The sequence below is a fragment of the Sparus aurata genome, chromosome 5, assembly GCF_900880675.1.
Source record: "Sparus aurata chromosome 5, fSpaAur1.1, whole genome shotgun sequence".
NCBI classification, from domain to species: domain Eukaryota; kingdom Metazoa; phylum Chordata; class Actinopteri; order Spariformes; family Sparidae; genus Sparus; species Sparus aurata.
Window position 1 is genome coordinate 9,302,660 of NC_044191.1, and position 22,296 is coordinate 9,324,955.

General features: G+C 41.6%; 1 protein-coding gene across 4 annotated transcripts in view; it reads left to right on the top strand.

Annotated features, from left to right (window-relative positions):
- hectd4 (HECT domain E3 ubiquitin protein ligase 4) overlaps window positions 1-22,296 on the top strand; it is a 41,096-nt gene that overhangs the window by 1,881 nt on the left and 16,919 nt on the right. The window contains exons 2-45 of one of the 4 annotated variants that reach the window (XM_030416616.1): window positions 3,187-3,740; window positions 5,613-5,702; window positions 5,793-5,920; window positions 7,245-7,353; window positions 8,130-8,268; window positions 8,671-8,841; window positions 8,930-9,122; window positions 9,244-9,405; window positions 10,145-10,258; window positions 10,357-10,497; window positions 10,590-10,825; window positions 10,924-11,066; window positions 11,158-11,228; window positions 11,324-11,429; window positions 11,557-11,677; window positions 11,787-11,915; window positions 12,241-12,365; window positions 12,799-12,952; window positions 13,657-13,760; window positions 13,933-14,131; window positions 14,236-14,355; window positions 14,446-14,550; window positions 14,970-15,133; window positions 15,296-15,541; window positions 16,003-16,195; window positions 16,984-17,088; window positions 17,194-17,282; window positions 17,382-17,554; window positions 17,814-17,949; window positions 18,059-18,203; window positions 18,327-18,493; window positions 18,578-18,724; window positions 18,816-19,000; window positions 19,197-19,350; window positions 19,465-19,745; window positions 19,836-20,022; window positions 20,122-20,203; window positions 20,332-20,534; window positions 20,663-20,798; window positions 20,984-21,166; window positions 21,330-21,494; window positions 21,583-21,752; window positions 21,955-22,070; window positions 22,168-22,289. In XM_030416616.1, the coding sequence (XP_030272476.1) occupies window positions 3,187-3,740; window positions 5,613-5,702; window positions 5,793-5,920; window positions 7,245-7,353; window positions 8,130-8,268; window positions 8,671-8,841; window positions 8,930-9,122; window positions 9,244-9,405; window positions 10,145-10,258; window positions 10,357-10,497; window positions 10,590-10,825; window positions 10,924-11,066; window positions 11,158-11,228; window positions 11,324-11,429; window positions 11,557-11,677; window positions 11,787-11,915; window positions 12,241-12,365; window positions 12,799-12,952; window positions 13,657-13,760; window positions 13,933-14,131; window positions 14,236-14,355; window positions 14,446-14,550; window positions 14,970-15,133; window positions 15,296-15,541; window positions 16,003-16,195; window positions 16,984-17,088; window positions 17,194-17,282; window positions 17,382-17,554; window positions 17,814-17,949; window positions 18,059-18,203; window positions 18,327-18,493; window positions 18,578-18,724; window positions 18,816-19,000; window positions 19,197-19,350; window positions 19,465-19,745; window positions 19,836-20,022; window positions 20,122-20,203; window positions 20,332-20,534; window positions 20,663-20,798; window positions 20,984-21,166; window positions 21,330-21,494; window positions 21,583-21,752; window positions 21,955-22,070; window positions 22,168-22,289 (6,963 nt within the window). The remainder of the gene's footprint in view (window positions 1-3,186; window positions 3,741-5,612; window positions 5,703-5,792; window positions 5,921-7,244; window positions 7,354-8,129; window positions 8,269-8,670; window positions 8,842-8,929; window positions 9,123-9,243; window positions 9,406-10,144; window positions 10,259-10,356; window positions 10,498-10,589; window positions 10,826-10,923; window positions 11,067-11,157; window positions 11,229-11,323; window positions 11,430-11,556; window positions 11,678-11,786; window positions 11,916-12,240; window positions 12,366-12,798; window positions 12,953-13,656; window positions 13,761-13,932; window positions 14,132-14,235; window positions 14,356-14,445; window positions 14,551-14,969; window positions 15,134-15,295; window positions 15,542-16,002; window positions 16,196-16,983; window positions 17,089-17,193; window positions 17,283-17,381; window positions 17,555-17,813; window positions 17,950-18,058; window positions 18,204-18,326; window positions 18,494-18,577; window positions 18,725-18,815; window positions 19,001-19,196; window positions 19,351-19,464; window positions 19,746-19,835; window positions 20,023-20,121; window positions 20,204-20,331; window positions 20,535-20,662; window positions 20,799-20,983; window positions 21,167-21,329; window positions 21,495-21,582; window positions 21,753-21,954; window positions 22,071-22,167; window positions 22,290-22,296) is intronic. The other 3 variants (XM_030416620.1, XM_030416619.1, XM_030416618.1) reach the window with 3 other exon arrangements.

The following is a 22,296-nucleotide window of genomic DNA, read 5'->3' on the forward strand; positions in this document are numbered from 1 at the left end:
CTTATTTTACCTTTACAGAAAGTTCACACCTGATTCCCATTTCACAACAATATCTTGGCTCAGTTCTGGTCTTTTGTGTCCATTGAATTTTAACCAAAAGGCATGCATATGAATTTGTGTCTCAGATGCACAAATATCTTTTTGAGATAATGACTGGAAAATATTTACATCTTTCAAGCATCAAGGTTCAAGTCAAGTCAATACAGTTCGATTTATATACCCCGAAATCACAAATCACATTGCGAAGTGAGCTTTGCAATCTGTACAATGAACAACATCCTTTGTCCAACAACAATCACCTGTAGCAGAGAAAAAAAAATGAAGAAACCTTGGGAAGAGCCACAGGATCCTTCTCCAAGGATGGACAGACATGCAATAGATGTAGCGTGTACAGAGCAGAACAATAACATCACAGCGTAAATAGATACGATGACAAAAAATTGGACACAACTACATTACAAAACATATGTGGATCGGAGGATGATTGAACAGGCCAAGGCGTCGCCAAGTGCTGCCTGAGACACATGACTGCCTGTCTTCTATGGTGACCTGGAAGAAGATAGGCCACAGTAGACAGTTAACAAAAATACTTCAGTATGTATACAGATTGTGATCGGAAAGTACAGATATATTATATTCAAGGTTGATTTAATGGTCATTATACAAGACAGGGTTGCATAATGAAAGGAGAGGTCTGTAGATCCTATATAACATATACGTTAACATAAATACACTCAGGAGATGATTCTTTGGTGGATTTTAATATTTGCGTCTGAGTGTATGTAAACAGTAGCAACAAGATGATGATGGTGATGATATGGCTTGCAGCTTCATTAAAAGTTGTACATCAACTTTGAATGCGTGTGACCACCAAGCATCAATAACATAAACACAGGGAACCACCTCTCATCATCGTGCGATCTGTCACCTTGTACATACATGTAGCAGCAAGTGAAATCTGAACATTCAACATAAATTCAATTTTTTTTCATTTTCATATATTTTCAATATCCCAATGCATGGGGTTGTTATCAAATACGTTATAACAGTAGTGAAGCTCATAGCTGTATGGCGGGAGAAATGGCATGTTGGCACAGTTCCACACTTGGTAGTGGGGAACGTTTTTTACTCATGGAGTATGCTGAGATTGGTGTAAGGCTTTTGTGCACATCAATAGACACTGCCTGCTTGATTTAACTTTTACAATATACTGTGTGGTGCATTCAACTGTACTAATTCAGCTTGTTATATTACTGCAGCATAGCCTCTTCTGTCCTAACCTATTGACCAAGTTCTTAGCTGGAGCTAAAAATAATGGTAGTTGCCCTTCCCCAATCCAGTACCACATCATATTCAGCTTTAATTTTCAGACTCTTATCAGCAAGCTGATATGTTTTTAGTGTTGGAGACAGAACAGCTGCCGATGGCTCCTTTACTATTCAGCCATCAGCCCCATGCTGTTTATTTTGGCTGATAAAAGTATATAAAAGCATATGTTCAATCAGCAGCCTCCACAGATGACAAACCACTGGTTAATTAATGAATGAACATGCTGAGCTGTATTTGACCCCTCACCCTGTTCTTTTTTTTTCATTTTGTTAAGCACAACAACAGACATGCAGTGACACAGCTTCTGATTGTATGCTTTTTTTTGTTTAAGCTGCTCTAGAACAGGAAGAAACAATGTGGACATGCTGGTAAAGGCACAATAAATGACAACTGTACCTTTCATCAGGGAAAATGCACACGATCTTGTGGATGTAGTTTTGCTGCAAACACTAACTGAGGGCTGTTTTTTTTTTTTTTTTTAAATTGGTGTAAGCTTTGCAGGCAATATTCTCTTAAAAGTTGACAGAACACACAAGGAAATACAAAGTAAGGTTACACTCGCCCCAGGATAATGTCCCTAAAATCCCTGGGATAATTTAACCTAAGCGAAAATGGTAACATGTATGTGGGTAAGACTTGACTCTGTAAGTTGACATGTTAATTAAAGCATTTTGGAATGGGCTGATTCAAGTGCAAATATAGAAAATTCCTGTACAAAGCACGTCACGTGTTGGAAATCTAGACATTCTCACATTTACAAAGGGCTCTAAAATCTAAAGTCAAACGGTGCAGCCATGTTTGTTGGTGTCAGCAACTCCCACTTATGGTAGGTAGGAGCTCATACCAAAACATAGGCATATATGTAAATTGAGGTTATATTTTGATTCTGTATAGTTCTGGCCTTCTCTGAGTCCGGTTATGAGACTGACTGGGTCACTCACTGCTGTTGTTGTAGGTGTTGTGATGCTGACTATTTTTATCCACTTGCAGCAGTGTTTTGCAGAACAAGGTGGAGAAGGCCCAGCTTCCAGTGAAGGAGTGTTACTGTAACATAAGTAGCATTTCTGAAATTGAATCAATACAGATTGTGCCTGCTAAATGGTATAATGGGTTTTTTCTAGTCCATGATTCGCAGGCCACGGAGTGTAATCAATATCTGAAATGCAGCCTAAGTGCACATGAAGCACATTGTTTCACTTGTGATAGGCCATCCCAAATGTGCATTGCTATCACTGACCTTTATTTTATGGACCAAGGAACTGTAGACTCAAGGTTTTATTCTGTGGAAATTACTTATGTTTAAAACATTGATATAATTGTAATAATTAATCTTAAACTAAGTTTTTAAATGTGTACTACTTACAATGTAACACACCTTGTGACACACTGAGGAGAGCTGCTCTTTAGAATGTAGTTAATGGAAACCAGATTGTGTTTGAACATTCAAACGCATTCTTGGACAACCTTTGCTAAAACAATGTATAAAGGAATGGATACATAATCAAACGTAACGTAAGCCACCTTGTGGACAAACTAGTTATTTTTGACTCTGCCGATGGTAGACCTGCCCTACCAATTGTTGTAAAATGTTTTTATTATGTTGCTGTTTATGCTCAGGTTAAATTGTAGACTGAGGGTAAAGAAGAACAGATTCTTCTCACAACCCAAATTAAATACCAGTTAGTAAAATCTAAATTCTCCAACGCTCTCTACTTCTACGATTCATATTTCTGAGTGAATAGCCCCTCTGATGTGTAAAACAGTGTCTTTGTCTCCAAAGTTTATTCTTTTCCAAAAGCTGCTGTTCATTACATTTTCTCCTGCCTTTCTTCTTTGCTATCATCCCTTGTCTTACAGATTCTAACATTTGAGACAAAAAATCCGGTAGAGCTTGCCGAGCGTCTACGTGCTGTATGTGGGAATCAGAGCAATGCATATGCCCGCCTGCTGGAGTACCGTCTCAATGCTCTGCGCGGCCTGTGGGGGGCGCAGCGGCAGCTGGCCCTGGAGGAGCAGCAGGAGCGAGAGGGAACTGGAGGGGCTGATGAGGAGACCTTGGCCTTGCTCAAAAGACAAGGTCTGCTCCAGCAACCCGAGCAGGCGCCCTTCACCTCCCGTGTCGGTCTGCTGCTGGTCTTCCCACTCTTGCAGTCCCAGACTCGCAGTGACCCGGCGCTCTGCGGTGTCACAGCAGAGGTACTGCTAGCCTGCCTCCGGGACTGCCAGCCGCTCAGCCTCAGCAAAGAGCCCGCTGACTGCCTCAATGGCCTGGAGGGGCTGCTCTGCTCCTGGCTGGAAGATGGTGCCCAGGAGTCAGGCCAACAGCAGGGGCATGCTCAGATGCAGATCCTCCACACACACCGACAGAGGGAAAACGCTGCTGCAGCACTTGTGGCTCTCGCCTGTGCCAGGTGAGGTCATACATTCTCTCCTTTGTGTAACACCTTCACAATTCTTAGGATTCCTCTTCTGGCTCTTGCAGACAGTGTTTACAACCAAGAATATTTTAAGCCAACAGCAGGCATATTGTTACTTTATAAGTAACAAAAACTCATGAGGTGGTAAGAGCATTCTAAATAACGTAATTAAGAAGTATCATGGTGGAAAACTACTAAGTTACATCATTAGTAATTCTGCTTACAAGCAGGTCAGTTATTCCTGGCAGCTGAAGCTTAATTAAGCATGTAGCTGACCAACTGAGTAGTTTCCCTCCTCTCTCTCTTCACTGAAAGTGCTTCATAAATGATCATGTCTGATTCCATGCTCAAAACTGTTCAACACACACTGGGTTGTTTGCACTATATGATAAATGAGTAGCTAAACATTTGTAGGGCTGCAATTAACAGTTAATTTCATTGATGCTTAATCTGTTGATTATTTTCTCATTGAATAGATTAGTTGTTTGGTCTATAAGATGTCAGAAAACAGTAAAAAAAAAAATGACCATCAGTATTTCCCAAATCCTAAGTTGGCGTCCTCAAATGACCTCTTGTTATTTGTGTAAATCCTTAAACTTGTGGGCAGAAACAGACTTCATGTTCTGATCCTCTGACCTCAAACTAGCCTGCTCAAGCTAGCTTGCTGTAGCTGGAACTGTGCTCTGTAAGCATACGCTGTTTGAAATGTATACTTGTGTGGAACTTAGATGTATTATTTTGCCTCCTGATGTAGCTGGAAGTCCCTTGACCAGCAGTACAGAGCCTCTAGGATAGACAGGGCTGATGAAGGGTGGTGCTGATTATTTCTATAACAAATATTTGCTTCGCTCAAATGATAATAATAAAAAAAGAATTGTCATGTAGCCCATGGAAGAATGTGCTTGGGTTTTTTTTTGTTTTTTTTTTGCATTGGTGCCTGAACTCTGGCTTCTGCTGGTGACAACTGATCTTGACTTGTCAAAACCAGAACTCTCCACTCTTTGTTCAGCCTTATGTTGAGGCTGAGAGCTCTTTGTTAGCTGGAATCATCCAGCCCCAGCGCCTTTTCACCGACAGTGGGAGCTAATTAAAGAGCCATCAGCGTTACTCCCCCTCACCGATGATGGAGTTGGTTAGTAAATTCACTATTGAGACTGCCGTGTTTACATAGTGAAGTGGAGAGGGGGACACCAACACATGACTCATATGTGCTGTCTGTCGCCATGTAAACACTGAATAAAACATACATTTCTGTACACCACATGGGAGAATTATTCGCAGCTCATACACTGTGATAAGCTGGTCACAGGTCAAATTCTTTTGTTTATTTATTTTTAAATTTCTTTTAGCTGTCCTTGTTATAACATACATCTGGTGGCTTTTAGGCATTGACCGTAAAAATGGTGCCATTACCAAAGAAATCAATAATGTCAGTCTATGGCATCATAATGTTGAACCTGTTTTCAGAGATAGTTACAAGTTCTACCTCTGGACCAGAAACTGTTGCAGCGGTGAATAGCAGCTTCAGTAGGTCCCTTTTTGAATACATCTTTTCCCTGAATATAGAATTCCTTAACAGTTCAGCCTTGCATGAGTCAAAGCAGTAAATGAACAGTGCACAAACTTAAGTAGGTTGCTCATTACACCCAGCAGAGACTCACAGTGTAGCATCATCTCTCTGCTACACTGAAGGAAAAAAATAATTTATTCAGATTAAAAAAGATTGAATTGAATTGCTAGCACATTACATGGGGGTCCACTCCATAATTCAAGCCTAGCATTATTCCACTTACAGTTTGAGAACAGCTTAAGAATGGATTTTCCCCTTGTGTTTCATACTGACTAATCTGCCAAACTCTTCTCCAGGGGATCTCTGAAGACCTTCATCCACACTGTTCACCTGCTGCAGAAACAAACCGATCTGGGCCAGCTCCCTGTGTCAGATGTCTTGTACAGGTAAGGGCCGTACTTAAGTTTATTTGAAAGATAGCTATACAGTAATAGACTATTCCAATGAATAACCACACTGTGTCTTTCCTGCTTCAGACTCTTGCTTCTGGAAGGAGGCCCAGGCTCTCCATCCTGCCTCCTGGGTGGCAAACACAGCGTGTCATGGGGTTTTGAGGACATGCTGCCCACACCTGATAATTCCGCTGGAGGAGCAGAGAGTAAAGGTAAAATGATCAGCCTCTACATTTGTAAATCTTTATAATGGGTCACAGTCAGTGCAGTTATTGATGTGGCTGTGATTAGTTACCTGTGATTAGTTGTATCTAAGATATAACTTAGGTACAACTGTGTTGTATAATGACAAATAAATCACCTTGAATCTTGAACCTAGTTTTGTGGCTTGCAGATTGTAGAGAGGACTGTGCCTGTCATATTTCATATAATACTGCCCTGCTTCCCTGACTTATTTATTCACCTTTAGATTATTTATAATGCCCTTTGTATGAAATGCACTTAGTGTGTGAACATGGAGGTTGGAGAGGTACTAGATTCATAGGCCTAATTTTACTATATACTGTATGTGTGTAGTGAAGTGATTAGGGCCAATGTTGAATCAAAGAGAAGAGCTGTCACTGTAAGAGGATTAGAGTTGTAGAATTTCTCGAGATGTGGACAATTATCCATTAATACAGAGACGGGGCATTTGTGATTTTGTAGCTTATGTTGATTGTTGATTTTCTGGCCTCGGCTGGACAACAAAGTTGTAAAGTTATGTTTTGTTTGTTTTTTTAAGTTATGTAACACGATTGTTTGCATCGAATTGCGTGAACATCAGGCTAACACTTCATATATTAGGGGATATTTCGGAGGGAGGCAGACATCAGCAGTGAGTGATTACAAAATCTACCCATACTAGAAAGCACGGACTGGACAAGATGCACACTGTGTGTAAAATCTGAGTCGTGTTTGTGATGTTTGCCACATTTGGATGTGCCCTGTCTGATACATGCTATGTGAATATTATATCTTTGTAAATAACAGAGAACATGTAAGGCACTGTACTGATATTGGTCATAAAGATTGAAAAGATGCTTATTTTTGTTGTAGTCTGATTTTACAGGAACTTCTAGATTAAAGGGGGATTTAGATTTATCGTATTGATTGTATTCAATTCTGAAAAAGTAGTCATGTGCAGTAATGAAAAACTTATAATGCCAGACATCTGGTGAAGATTCACACTTTCTATAGAGGATAAGTGATAAAGCAGAGGAGGACAGAGTGATGTTCACTCTCCGGCAAGCTGACCTTGTAGAGGGATGGAAGCTGATCAGGGCACATATCAATAGAGCAGGTTTGCATATTTACATTTCAAGCTGTCACTAGATCAGTCCAGACTCTCATCAAAATCCTAACAAAGAAAAATTAAGCAATGCAAACAACCACTACTCTGTTGATACCTACCCCAACATATCATTGTGATTATCCGTCATCTGTCATCTGTCTGTCATTAACCTTCAATCAAATTCTTTCTTTCCCTGTGTCATCCAGACACTGACCTCGGGCGCTGTCTAGCCACAGATGGGCTCTATCTGTATACCACTAACTCCTCTGGGAGAGGACTCAGCAAGCTGGGCTCTGGTTTACATGGGACACTGAGGTAATGTGACACTCCTTCCCGCCTGCCTTTCTTTATCCACAGCGTTCAGAGAACAGCAAGAGAGACAGACAGAAAGACAGAAGGGAAACACTAAAAATATCCCTTCTCACTTACCCATCCCAATGCAACAATGGTTTTATTTCCTGGATTTTTTAAAATCAGTATCTGCAGTACCCAGTCACATCCTCTTAAACTGTCTTTGATTGATTTGGTTGATTTTAAAAAGGGACAAAAGGGGTGTGTGGTCTTAATGCCATGCTGTGGTAGCAAATTACCCAATTTCCAACAACGTGTTTTTAAGAATTCAGAGGTCCTAAAGTTAATTTTTCACTGGCAGGAGAGATATATGTGGCAGGTTTCGCCTGTGAATTAGCTGATTATATGCTAGTAGCATCTCTCTTTTCTTGTTTCCATCTGTGAAATAACAACCTGAATAAGAAACAATTCTGTAAGGAAATGAGACTCAATACAGCAATAACCTTAAGTAATTAGCGCTACTCAGAGCAATGTTAAGAGAAAAACTAGATTTGGAGACTCATGATAGCTTTGAACAAGCAAGACCAACTCTTTTCTTGAGGGGGGAAAACTCTTAGTTATATTTGATTTTCAACACTGAAAAGGGTGAAGAAAATGCTACATTTTGTGGAAATTGGTATGTAATGTCTATAAAGAAGTTAGTTTTGTTTTGCTACTCAACTCATTCGTCTTCAAATCCAAAAAGTATTCAGATAGAACACAGAAATAGATGCACAGTGTTTGTGTTTGTGTTTGTGCAGGGGTTTTGTGTACTGTCGAAATGAAGAGTTGGAGCCTGGCTGGGTGGTGTTCAGCAGCGGTCGCCTCCTCCACCGTCCCTCTTCCTTTGATGCCAAGCCTCATCAGCTGTGCCAGGTCATTGACCCCTTCACCCTCCAGGTACTGTGTACTCTCATTCCTCTATTTTCAATTTGATGCTGAATCATTCAGTAAATGTCACCTTGGAAGTCTTATTCTATTTCACTTTCAGTATGATTCTCACAGAAATTCTTATTTTGCATTTACTATCCTGTCTTGCAATATCAAAATGATTTCATCAAACAAACAAGGCATGAAAGCCCACGATGGGGCAGCATTTCTCTTTATTCAGGGTGCATTGAAGCCACAATTCAAATACATATAAGATATGAAGAGGAAAAAGACAGACATATTTGAATTTATATGAAGACGGGGCGTATATAAAAGCTACGTGGTCATTAAATTCCAACCAACTCTTTAAAATTCAGTTGAAATGACAAGTGTAGCCATAGCCAAGATTAATGTTCTCCGTTCCATTTCCAGGTGTGCCAGATTGTGTCCATGCCAGCTCATCACTTCCCTGTGGGCAGCAGCATGACCACGCTGCACCTCTGCTCAGATGGAACCTACCTGTACTGGGTCTGGTCACCAGCCAGCCTCAATGAGAAAACGCAGAAAGGCCATTCTGTCTTCATGGATGTCTTTCATCTGTCTGTGAGTACTACATGCCCTGTCATACACAGTTTGTTTATGGCTGTGTTCCACCTTTTGATGTTTTCTTTCCTCCCTGTCTACGGTGCAGACACAGACGGGGTTGTGCGTTGCAGACATCTTACAGGAGAGGGTTATTCTTACTCGCAAGGAAGGCGAGTCCTCCAAGTGCTTGAATGAGCTTCTCTTGAGTCGAATGTCACGTTTCCGGGCCTCCCATTCTGCCACATTGGCTGCTCTAACAGGCTCTGCGATCACCAACACAGTCAAAGAAGAACAGTCTGGTAATTCATCAGCAAAACTTAGAATCATCCAAAATCATACATGCTTTAATGTGAAAATCATGTGGATCATATGGTTAATAATATATTTTCCGATGAGTTCAATGTTTTAAATCTTTTATAGCTGTCAACACTAGCTGTGGACTCCCTCTGAAGACCCTGAGAAAGACCCCTATGTATGTGTGCGGAACTTATCTAGTGATGCTGGTCTCACCTCCTGGTGTATCTGGGAGCTCGGCCACACGCTCCCTGTTTGGAGGTACCAGCAGCCTCTCCTCTCTCAAAAGTAAGAGCACACAGACACTTATAGATCCTCTCTGTATTGAGTTTTCTGTCATCACATCTGACAGTCTTTCTGTGATTTTGTTTTTCTCAAAAAGTTAGAAATAATGAGATTGAATATAGATAGTGGTACATTACAACGTCGCAACTGGTTTTCTGTTGTTGTATTTTTATTATTTTATTATTTATTGCCCCTTTTTGTGCAGGGGAAAAAAATAACTTCATTGTTTTAGTCTTTCAGCCCTTCATTACACAATTTTTGAACGGCCACACATTAGATCAGATAATTTTATGAGACAACCTTTAATATATTCTCCTTTTACATGAAGAAAATAATAAGCCTTTTGACCACTATACAACTACCTAATCAATCAAAATAATTTTTCAATATTTACATAGCCCTATGAACTGATGGCAGGGATGTCACAAACCAGTAGCCCATGAACGTCCGACACAACAGACAAAAATCAGCAACTAGTATTTTTTGAATGTCACCTTATTTCACGATAGGCTGATAGCAGTCAACAAGGTGAATATTGGCCAGTACCAATACCCATAAATGGATAGATGCCTTACAAAGACATTTACAAACTGTGATAAAAACATAATGCATTAATTGTGACTGAATAATCTTTTCTTTTTTTTTTTGTAAAAGTGCAAAAAAAATGTAGGAACCCCAAAGCTTTGAACTATACAATATTGTCAGCAATTAGTTTGTTCACTTTTTTCACATTTTTCGTCAGTTTTGGCCTCCAGTCTGGTTTTTAACCTGGCTGACGGTCAGTTCAGCAGCCGTGCAGACCTCATTGATGCTCCTGGCAGTTCTCTCGGCAGGGGAGCCCAGGTGGCAGGACTAGGTGAGCTCACCTTTTGTTACATTCTGCTGTTACGTGCTGAACTCACAGAGGATAGCCACACAATGTGACCTTTATTTCTGTAATCCTTTGCTTTGCAGGAGCATGTTATGATGCACTGAACAACTTGATCTGGACCTGCTCCAGTGATTATATAGATCAGTGGTGCAATCCTGGGAACCAAGCCTTTCATCATGTGTGCCATAGGCTCGGAGTCAGCCATGTCATTAAAGAACCCAAAGGTAGATACATTCTAAAATAATCACTGAAACCCCGAGATGCTCTTTGTATGTAGTCAATAATTTCAACATCTGCAATACTTGTCCTTTTACAGAGGAAACTGTGGCCACTGGCGAGGTGATCAACCAGCTACTTCATCATGTAGGTGCTATGTGTATCCACCAGCTCAACCTGCTGGCGGCCAGTAGCAACAGCCTGCCGCTGGGGGCCTTACTGGGTAAACAACATCCCATTGAGGCCCGTCACTTTAGCAGCATCTGTGACATCATGGAGAAGGCCATGGTCAATGGAGATACATGTATCATCCGCTGCATCTTGGTCGTGTTCCAGGTCAGTTTGAGGTGCAGCTTGGGACAGTTTTGCACAAAATGATTCAGCAATTTTCTGTGTTTTTGATGATTATTATTTTTTTTGTCTATCCTCTCTAGGTTGTTTTTAGGTTTTTCAATCCTCAATCGGAGCAGAATAGGGAGAGTGTGCGTCGTTCAGGTCTGCTCTTGTGGCAGCTACTCATGGCTCCAGTGGATCAGATAGGATCAGAGATTCAGAGAGAAGTGTGCCTGGCCATCAGGTAAGTCTTACATAAAACAGAAATAATAGTTCAATATTTTTTGTACAATTTGTGATCATAATGATATTTAAATGCACCTCTGTCTCTGTAGCTCAGGCCTGAATACTTTGTATCAAGGGGAGGCTGAACTTAACAAACTGCTGAAACTGGTTTTAACTGAGGGTAACTATAACATTTGAATATAACTCGCACTTGATCTTTTTTGGGGTGTGTATGTGATTTATCTAATATTCTGTGTATTTGTGTTTGACACACAGGTGAAAGGAACAGTGGCTTGTCTCAACTTCGTGATGTCATCCTTACAAACTTGGCAGACCAACTTCAAAAAAACAGATTTGGGAGTGAAGAGGATGACCACTACAGGTATGTGGCTATTATGTAAATATAGGGTGCAAAAACATTTCCCATAGCCTTTGATAACCAGCACAGAACAGTAGCACTCCTTGTATTAAAAACTTTATAAGCTATTATTGAAAATCTCGTTTTACAGATTGAATGATGAGCTCCTGCACTGCATCCTCAAGACTGTAGTCCGGGAATCTTGCCTCCTCATTACTAAATGTCAGACTGTCGCCCGAGACGATTTCCAGAAGCTGCTCTCCACTGTGCCAGTATGAATTATAAGTTCAACAGAACAAAATGCCATCTGTGTTGACTGAGATAACATGTTTTGTCAGATTGCACTATTGCCAAACTTGATATGGTTTTCCCTCCTTGTAGGTGGTCTCACCTAGTCTGCGCTACCTCATGGCTGTTCAGAACCACCTCCTCAGTAACACCATTCTTATCCGTCCCGATGATAACGACGACAGTGACAGCTCCCTACAAGGGGAAACAATGAAGGTACAGGTAAACATCCCCTTTAAATACCCCTCTGTGCACGTGGAGTCTGGTTCTGTGAGAGCAACCAATCAAATGGAGCAATGGATTAATGTTCTTTTCATGTATTATTATTTGTGATTATTGCAGTTTTTATACTGGTTAACAGTGTTGTATTAATTAAGGATTTATTGTTATTTATAGCACAGATTAGGCTAATAGATGGAAATTTTGTCATAAAAGTAAGGACATTTTGTGTGTAAACTTTCCATATTGTATGAGAGATATATGATCATTGTGAATCTTGGAAGCAGTGGTTACGTAAGTTTGGGCCTGTGCTGTGTGCTGTCCTCAGGAGCTCCAAAGCAGTATCCTGTCCCTAGCAACCAAAATCCTGGTGGGATGTGATGAAGTGCTAGAGACCCTGCAGCAGGTGACCACAGCTCTCATCAACAGCGACATCCCTGACAGAGAAACCAGGTAAACATTTAATTACATCTCTATTAAAAGTACCTTTTTAGAATGGGAAAATAACCTTTCACTGGGAGAGCTACATCTTCTGCTAAATCCCTTTTTAAAATGTACTTACAATATTGCATGAGCAGACATTTGAAGTCAATATCTATTACCGTAAAACCATAATGTAACTGACAGAAATACAACCAGACATGATGCTCTCTTGGTTGACTCTAATGCACTATTTCACCGTGAAACACGATTTAGTTAAATCTGAGTCATGCTGCCGCAGCCTCCTTAAGGAGAATAAAAGAGTGCATGAAAAATCGTTTATGGATGCTGGTTCTTTAAATCGCAGTGGATTTGTTTCACCTCTTCAGAATTGCCCATTTCTTATCTAGTTTTTCTGTCTAGGATCCATCACCGTAACATTTTATTTTTCTCTTTTCTTGTTCAGGTTGAAAGGCTTGGAACAGGTAACCAAGGCAACCATGCTCGGGCACCTGCTGCCAGTTTTGCTCACCACTTTGATGCACCCAAACCTGCAGACCCTCACACTCGCCGACGCCCTCATGCCTCAGTTGGTGCAGTTGGTCCTCTACACCAGCCAGGTTAGAGTTTTGCCAATCCCAAATGTAAATTCTTGCATTCCAAAACATTTTTTTCCGTCACTCATCCATATCAACCCTCTAGAGCCCAAAAGAATTCTTAAATGTTTAGCAGGTCACTGTGAAGCCTCACACTCAAACAAACAGCTCTATCTCATAAATAAAGGAGCTGTCAATTACGAGTTGTTTCATTTAAAAGCACAACGTCCTCTTTAATATTAAACGTGTGGCATTTGTAGCTTTTTCTTTTAAACACATTTAAAAATCACCAGACAAAACAACAAATAGCACTTACCTGTCGTAAATAGCTATGATGAATTGTATCTCAGTCCACGAAAGAGAAGAAGAAGTCATTTCAGGCCAATCCCGAAAAGAATGTGTTCTACAACATTTCTCTACGTTAACAGTGACAACAAAACAGATCCTTCACTTGATTATGCTCTAAATATAAGTCATTAAAAAAACTTCAACCCACAACACAAACCTTTTAAGAACAAACTACAACGTACAGTGAGAGCCAGGCAGCTGCCCCTGTTAACTGACGGTGATTGCATGATGTGATTTTAAGCAAAAAAAATTGAACTCATAAAGTCTTTGTCGCCTTTCATGATTGTGTTGTTGTAGTTGTTGTCTTTGGCAACTTGTTTTAACAAAAGATGATGAATGTTATAGAGGGTTAAAGTATTTATTTTCACTCTGCTTTCCAGACTGCCCTGTTACTAAAGACTCAGTCACCACTTTTCACTGATGAGCCTCCACTAATGGGTGGCCCACTAGGGCAGGGGGCGAAGGCATGTGTTGCTGATGACAAGTAAGTTTTCTGAAGATGACCATAAGAATGTTAAACTAATAACATTCTAAGCATTTTATTGAGGACAATCTGATTTGATGATCATAGGAGGCTATATGGCAACTTAAGTGCTAGCTGTCTTGTCCGTCGTAAGCTCAGTAATCCAGTGATTTCTTTGTATTCTTCATATTAGAATCCTTGATGAACGTGAGGAGCCTGGTTTCCTGACTGGACTGAAGATCCCTGCCCCCTGGGCTGCTGGGAAGACAGTAGAAACGGTGCATCCTGTTAGGGACAATTACAAGTTCAAAGAGACAGTACACATCCCGGGGGCCCGCTGCCTGTACCTACGCTTTGATTCTCGCTGCTCTTCACAGTATGACTATGACAAGGTATTGAATCCCCTAGCTCTCACATACATTGTGTGCAATGTCTCAGGTATAGCAAAGCTCTAGTTTGGTATATTTTGTACTAATTATATTCTCTGATATTTTAGCTGGTTATCTATGCTGGTCCCAACACCAACAGTCGCAAAGTAACGGAGTACGGAGGGAACACTCTGGGATATGGCAGTCGTAGTGTCTTGGGAACAGGGTGGCCCAAAGACCTCGTCAAGGTAAAAGAAGTTGTGTTGCACAGATGTACATTTGTGAACATATAGTCTGCATAAAGTCTTGAGGAGATACTTTTTCGTGTCCGTTCTTAGGTTGAAGGAGACACTGTGACGTTTTCCTTTGAGATGAGGAGTGGGCGTGAACACAACACTCCCGATAAAGCCATGTGGGGGTTCTCCTGCACTGTCAGAGCTCAGGTAAATCTAGAGATACAGCCATTAATCAAGTCATTGTCAACTTTTAAAGTGATTCATCAGTTTTGGAAATTCTCTGGTTCCAATTTCTTAATTGGTATTATTTTCTTGTTTCTTTACACCTCTTTGATAGTAAAGTGAATATCTTTGGGTTGTGATCAAAGCGAGACTTTTGAGGATGCCTTCTTGGGCTTCGGGAATCACTGGTCAAACATTTTCCAAAAAGATAATTGATTCATCGAGAAAATAATCCAGATTAGTGGACTTAGAATGGAAATGATAGTTGGTCGCAGCCCTAGGTAGAACGTGGAAGCACTGGCATGTCCCAAACATCTGTATTTTCCATTTTTTCGTCATACTGGCTGTATGGAACATGAAAAGTGACCCCTGATTCTGAGGATGCTTTTTTATTCTGTATTCAGGAGTCATCAGAAGACGTCTCTGGGGGCCTCCCCTTCCTGGCAGACCTTGCACTGGGTCTGTCAGTTCTCGCGTGCTCGATGCTCCGCATCCTCTATAACGGGCCAGAGGTGACAAGAGAGGAGGAGGCCTGCCACGATTTGCTCTGTTCAAAGCTGCTGCAAAGGTGACACAGCTGAATAAACATACCACAAAATGTCTCCCAGTGATATTTATTGCCCATGTGGTAAAAATAGCACACTGTAAAAATTGGTACACATTCTTAAGTTGTATAAAGTTGAACAAGCCTAGACGACAGACTGGTGACAGGCTTTGTTTTTTCCTTTAGGTGTCAGTGGCAGGTGGAAGCAAATGGTGCAATCTCTCCTGCCCTCACACCCAGCCCTTCACCTCTGCCACTCACTATTGAAGAAGACCGGGAGTTTACCTACCCCTCTGATGTGCTCATCCCACCCCCAGGCCTCATGCCAGGCACCTATTTCGATTTGCCTCGTATCCGCCTCCCTCCAGGCATTATGGGTAGACTACGAGAGGTGTCTGGAAGGGCCCGACCACAATTCCGTCCGAGCATAAAGTAAGAGGTCCATTCTGTTACAGCACGGAGGGTGTGCATTTGACATCACTGTACAACAGAAAAATCCTAGCACAAATTCAAGCGAGAGTTTTTGCAAACTACCAAAGGCTAAAGAGAAGTGAAGCAACATAAAGTAACACTTTCTGAGACTGCATAATTGGCAAGAACCAAGGTTAGAGTTTTGTGAAACAAGTATATAACAAAATATTAATGTTTTTTCTGCTTGGTCCTCAAAGTCCTTTCGATTTTATTTGGCTGAGTCATCCTGCCCCATCTAGACAATTTGTATTGCAGCTATTCCCATTCACAGCTGGAAGTTTGCCCCAGCCATAGTTGTATGTTTGGTGGTTTATTGATAAAATGGTCAATATAGCAATATCACTGCATACCCTCTATAAACTAAATCTGTTTTTGTTTCCTTGCAAAGCACCACTGTACCTTAACCATTTATTTTCTTCAAGGGAGGTGATCAGACCAGATGTTATGGAGGAGGTCATAGTATCTTGTGTCATTAAACATCTAAGCCTTGTGGATGCACTTCAGTCACTCGTCAACTACCAATACCGCGAGGATCATGCAGAGGAGTATGACCTGGTCTGTAAGATCATGGTTGAGACCTTCAAGAAAATCAATGCAATGCAGCGTCAGCTGCAGGTGAGCTTCTGCTACAAGAAACGTATACAGTGTGCTTTAAATCATGTTTGCTTGCTTTTAGTGAAAAACACACTGTTAACACTTTTTACTGCGTTTGTCAGTTTTATTAGGCTATTCAAGAAAGTTCTACTTTAGATAGTTTCAATAATTACTTTCTGTTAACTGCAGGGACTTAGATTGATGGTAGATAGATTAGATTGATAATTAATTTTACTGTGTTATTCTAAGATTTATTAATTTGCTGTGGCTTATTTACAGTATCTTATTATATTTCTAATTACCAGGATGCTTTTGATATGTCAACACATTTGGAGTGCTACTGTTTATTTAAATACAACCTGGAGATGTGAGAGTAATATTAAAAACAAGAGAATCATTTATCACTTAAATTAACGGTCTGGCCCACGTTTAGCAGGGGAAAAAAAGGAAATCAGTTAGGGATGCATGATATATAAAGCGGACCTATGGTTTATTTAACACAATATTGGGATATTAATATTATCAGCTTTTTATAAGTGTCTGTGAAATTATAGCTGATAAAATCAAACATCATGTCTGCTCACCAAATCTGACCCTTTCTTACCCACAGGTTTGCTTAAACTGGTTAGGAACACAAAAATGTGAAGTTATTGGTTATCTTATTGGTATCTGCAGTGAGAAGCCTGTTAATATTGATATCTGCAAAATAAATCCATATTGTGTATCCCCAAAATCAGACTACCAACCTTAACAGAAGAAAGAAAAGTAATTCTAACTGTTTGTCTGATTACCTCCTGTGTTGCTTCCAGAGTGTCGCAGAATTGGAGCAGAAGTGGCAGAATGAGGTGGAGGAGGCCCATCAGGGAAAGCTGGAGAACAACACTCCTTTCTTCCACGACTACCACTTTTTTGAGGTACTCTGCTCCACACACATATTTTGCAAGTTTTCCTATAGAGATGTGACTGCCATTTGCTTTGATATTCATAATTGATTATTGTTTTCTTTTCTGTTGCTCTAGAACAAAATTAAGGAGCTGGAATTACTTTGCTCGCTCAAGGAGGTCCCGCTCGATTTTAGTGATTTGGAAAACGTTGTCCTTGCACTGAGGCAAGTAATTAAAAATCATCCCAGTTCTTGGAACAGATGCCATTACCTCAGCTGTCAACGTTCAGTGCGTGTTGTAACATTATGTATCTGCACCGACAGGGAGAAGTTCTTTCAGGAGGTTAACACCATGCACCTCAGAAGTAGCACCTCACTGGCCAAAACGAAGGCTCTGGTAAAGAGTCTGATGAACCGGACTGAGCTGCTGCTCCATGTTACCATTGCTCCACACTGTAGAAGCTTAACCACAACACCTGCTGGTACACCAGGTCCAGGTACATATCATCTTTCTTATGTCTAGTTGCCAAATGAAAACTTATCAAGGTTTTTTTCCTTCAAGACTCACAGTATTCAAATGTCAATGAGCTGTTTTTCTTAGGCACAGAAACGTAGTGTGTAGTGTCTCAGTTTGAATTTAATGAATAAACTTTAAATCAATTAAGAGTCTTAAAGTCTCTAATAGTCCTTAACTATGTTGATACTTTAAAAGGCCTTTGATTCTCATCAAATTGTTCTTTATTTTGTTCACATTAGCCTCTAAATCGGTGTCGGATGCTAAGACAGTGATTCCCATGGTGAAGCAGCCAGTGTTCCTACGCAGCATGTCTGCACCCTCTGACTTGGAGATGATCGCTAATCAGGACTTAGAGTTTACACACGCGCCCCAAAGGTATTTGTTTAGTTTTTTTGACAGGTTTTTTTTTTTTCGAGAATCATTTAAGTGACTTGTGGATGAATTTATTTTTCTTGTAATTATGCGCTTGTTGTTTAACCTTTAGGAGGCGGCACCACCCGACGAGTCATCGTAGCAGCTCATTCACCCTGCTGCAGTCGCTGGCCATAGAGGACAGTCGTGACAAACCAACATACAGTGTGCTGCTTGGACAGCTCTTTGCCTTTATCGGAACAACACCTGATCAGGCAGTAAGTCTTTTACTCATCACTCACTCCTTTTCTTATTGGCTTGCTTGTTGCCATGGCTGCATGACAATCCTTTGGTTCACTCTGGTCTGACATTGAGGTCATTATTACCGGTAATTTCTGTAGGTGTCAAGCAGCAGTTTCCTGTCCGCCGCACAGACACGTTGGAGACGTGGTAGCACACGGAAACAGGCACTTGTTCATATGAGGGAGTTGCTCACTGCTGCTGTCAGAGTTGGTGGCGTCACCCACCTGGTGGGGCCTGTCACTATGGTACTGCAAGGTGGCCCGAGGTAAGAGAGAGAGCTGTAAACACAAGTAAAAATCCCACCCTATTCGACAGAGATGAACCTCTACACATCTATGTTTGTGTGCAGGATTGAGGAGCTGACCTGTGGTGGGATGGTGGAGCAGGTGCAGGAGGCCTTTGGGGAGACCATGACATCTGTAGTGTCACTATGTGCTCGCTACCCCATTGCTTGTGCCAACAGTATTGGCTTGCTCTGCACAATCCCCTACACCAGGCACGGGAATTCATATGTATCTCTTAATTTTACTGATTCTGTGTCCGTACCCTCAGATTCCTTACCCTCATTTATCATTTGTTTATGACAGGAGTGAGGAGCAGTGCCTAGTTCGGAGTGGTCTTGTCCAGCTCATGGACAGTCTGTGTAGCTTAAGTGGTCAGAGAGAATGCAGCTCAAACGAGAAGCAGACCAAAAAGCAGAAGGTGGCCACCATGGCATGGGCTGCGTTCCAGGTGCTGGCTAATCGCTGCATTGAGTGGGAGAAGGTGGAAGGTATGCTACGCTTACAGCCTGTTACTCTGATCATCTGTGAGCAGCTATCAAGTTCAATATATTTGTGTTGATCCAGAAAAGCTAGTCATATAATGAGGCAGGAAAGAAGAACTTGCTCTAAAATGCACATTAAGAATGGTCACAGGAAATGGTTCACTCTATGATAGGTAAGTGATCATTGTTGTTTCTCTTACAGGTGGGTCTACAGATGCAGTGCACTCTGGTCTGGCACGGCAGGTGTCCAGCCTGTTGACCAATCATCTGGCCAGAGCCACAGAGTGCTGTGGGAACCAGGCAGCTGGTAACGATGCTTTACAGGATGTGCTCAGTCTGCTCAATGACCTTTCCAGGTAAAATTTTATGTCATGCATGTATGTGATCAATTATTCTACATCGCGCTTGTAAATCATTATGTATTTCTATTTGTGTGTGTATTTATGCTCCTTTTTCCTTTTCTGTTCCAGGAGCCACATTGGTAAAGCTATTCTGAGCCAGCCAGCTTGTGTTTCTAAGCTCTTGTCTCTGCTGCTTGACCAGAGACCTTCTCCAAAGCTGGTACTCATCATCCTACAGCTATGTCGAGCTGCTCTGCCTCTCATGAGTGTGGAGGACTGTGGTAACGTGGCCCTGCCCTCGTGGAGCTACTCTATTAACACGCTAGATGCTGAACAGCAAGATGCTAATGACCCTGCCTCACGTATTGCTTCCTTGCTGCTGGCAAAGCTGGCAGACTATGTTGTACCAGGTTGGTCTCTCTTATCAAGGATCACTAAGGAAAATTAAATGATTGTATTCTTGCCAATTCTTAATATTTACAATATTCCCTCTTTTCCAGGCTGTCAGACCCTGCTCTCCCCCAGCTCCTCTGAGCCAGACACTTGCCTGTCCCGTGCCAGTTCCAAAGGAGCTCTGAAGTCTGATGAAGTCGGGGAGGAGGGTGAGGCAGTCGATGGCAAGCTGTCAATCTTCATCCACAAGAGAGAGGACCAGTCATCTCATGAAGTTCTACAACCACTTCTCAGGTGAGGTTGTCAGTCACATCTTTGTTTTTTATGTCACATTTGCAAGCTTACTCTGGAATTCTATGACACCGTTGTTCTGTCTTCCAATCCAAAATGCAGCAGCTCAGAGGGACGTCCTTTTCGGCTTGGCACTGGAGCAAACATGGAAAAGGTGGTAAAGATGGACAGAGACATGACAAAGGTACAAAAAGAGCATTACAGAAAGAAAACCCACATTTACTTATTTTTAAAGCTTATACTGACGATATGAAAACAAATGTTTCTGTAGATTTATTCCAAGTGCTAACCTCTGCTGTCTATTTTCCCCAGAGCGGTAGCTGTGAGGTGATCACAGAAGAGGCAGCTGCTGCCCTGAGGAAGGCCAACAAGTGGGCTCAGTCAGGTTTGATAGTAAGTGTTGGCCCACCTGTGGAGACTCTAGTCCAGGAGGCTGCTGGAGGCATCACCACTGGCGACAAGAAGAAAACCGCTCAGACCGCGGTTTGTAGGGACAGGAATGCTGATCTAGCCAGGTGCGAAAACAAGAATAAGCATAGGATTGTGATTACCAGATTTGTTCACTGATACATTTCTTTTTACAATGTTTTTCTCTTTCAAACTGTGATAGACTTGTTCTGACTTTTAAATTTGCCTTGAACAGGTCGGACCCTGTCAGGCCGTTCATCAGTGGCCATGTTGCCAACAGTATGGCTGCTGAGGTTATCGCTCTGCTACACAGCCTGCTCACTGCCCCAGAGTCCAACACCGCTCAGATCTGGACCAGCACCGCTGAAAAAGTGACTATCATGTGTTTTACTTTATTGTAATGTTTATGCTGATTAATGGTAAACTAATTACTTTCAGGTTGTTGATCATTGAAATAATTGATAGTGACAATATCTCTCTAGACATATAAGGATGTGATTCTATATGATGCTTATTCTATTATAGCTAATGCCTTCTCCTGTTGATTTTGTGGTAGGTTCTCTCCAGGGCCCTGATGTTCATCCCTCAGCTGGGGAAGTATGCTGAGAGTATTCTGGAGAATGGGAGCAGCAGTGGCAGGAAACTGGCTAAGCTGCAGGCAATCGGCAGACAAGCTGTTGCTGCACTCTGTGCCCTCGGTGGCTTCAAAGAAACCATTAAGATTGGCTCTGAGGTCCAGGTTAGTTAATGAAGAGATATTAATAAAAATGCTGTACTTTTGCACCAGTTCCTGCTGTAATTGATATACTACACAAAAGTATTTAAACATGTTAACACCTTTTCTCTTGTTAGCTTTAAATGTTGATTGCTGGCATATTTCTTGTTATTCACTTCCTCTGCAGGTGGTAGGTAAAGGAGTGCTGGGTAGTGTGGGCATAGTTATGTCCATCAATGAGCAGGAGGGCATCGCTACGGTCAAATTCCCTTCTTGCGAGTACAGGAGAGCTTGTCAAGCTTCAGACATCCTGACAGTACCTATATCACGCCTCTGCACACCCAGATCTGAGGTATAACGTTCAGTGTTAAAAATAACACAGTCCTCATTTTTATTAACAATATCCACTTGAATCTCACTCGTTTCTTCACCCTCAACAGGCTCTCCCCCTCTATAAGCTCTCAATCACAGAAAAGGTGGTCCAAGCAGTGCAGTCCATGCTTCTGCCACAGGAGGGCAGTCTCTCCATTCACACGTCTTTGCCAGCGACAGGAGATGGCTCCAGTCCGGTAATGGCTGCAGTACGCCTGCTGGCAGAAATCAGAACCAGGTCAGCAGACATTCTTGTAAATGCACACTTCTGCATCCAAAAGGCTCACTCTTTCTTTTAACCATTTCCATTTTTTATCGAAAGGTGTTGTTTGAAATCTGCTGTTATGAGCACCAAAAATCCCCAATAATGAGATGTAATGGAAGTTAGACATCAAAATCAGTGACTGGACAGAAATGATAAGGTTATTAATGGTTTTCAGGGCATGCCTGGTGATGGCGCAGCTCCTGGAGGATAGCTCCTTTTGTGAGGAGTTCATCCAGCAGTGTCCAGCTGCTGTAGAGGTTCTAAACCTGGTTGCACAGGAATGCAGCCCTGGTGAGCATACATATCATTTCAGCACCCAACCTTTTATTTATAGTATAATGCATTTGGTCTGTAATGAATTCTTTGCTGTTGTGAGTCATATCACAAGTTATGTCACCCCTTGCAGGGGAGCGTCTTGGTATGGTTGAAGCTCAATGTGAAAGAGTGAGAATGTTGTACCGGGACTGTGCTCGGCCTCCTCCCCCACCACTGCAGACAGACAGGCGCCAGGTAGGAG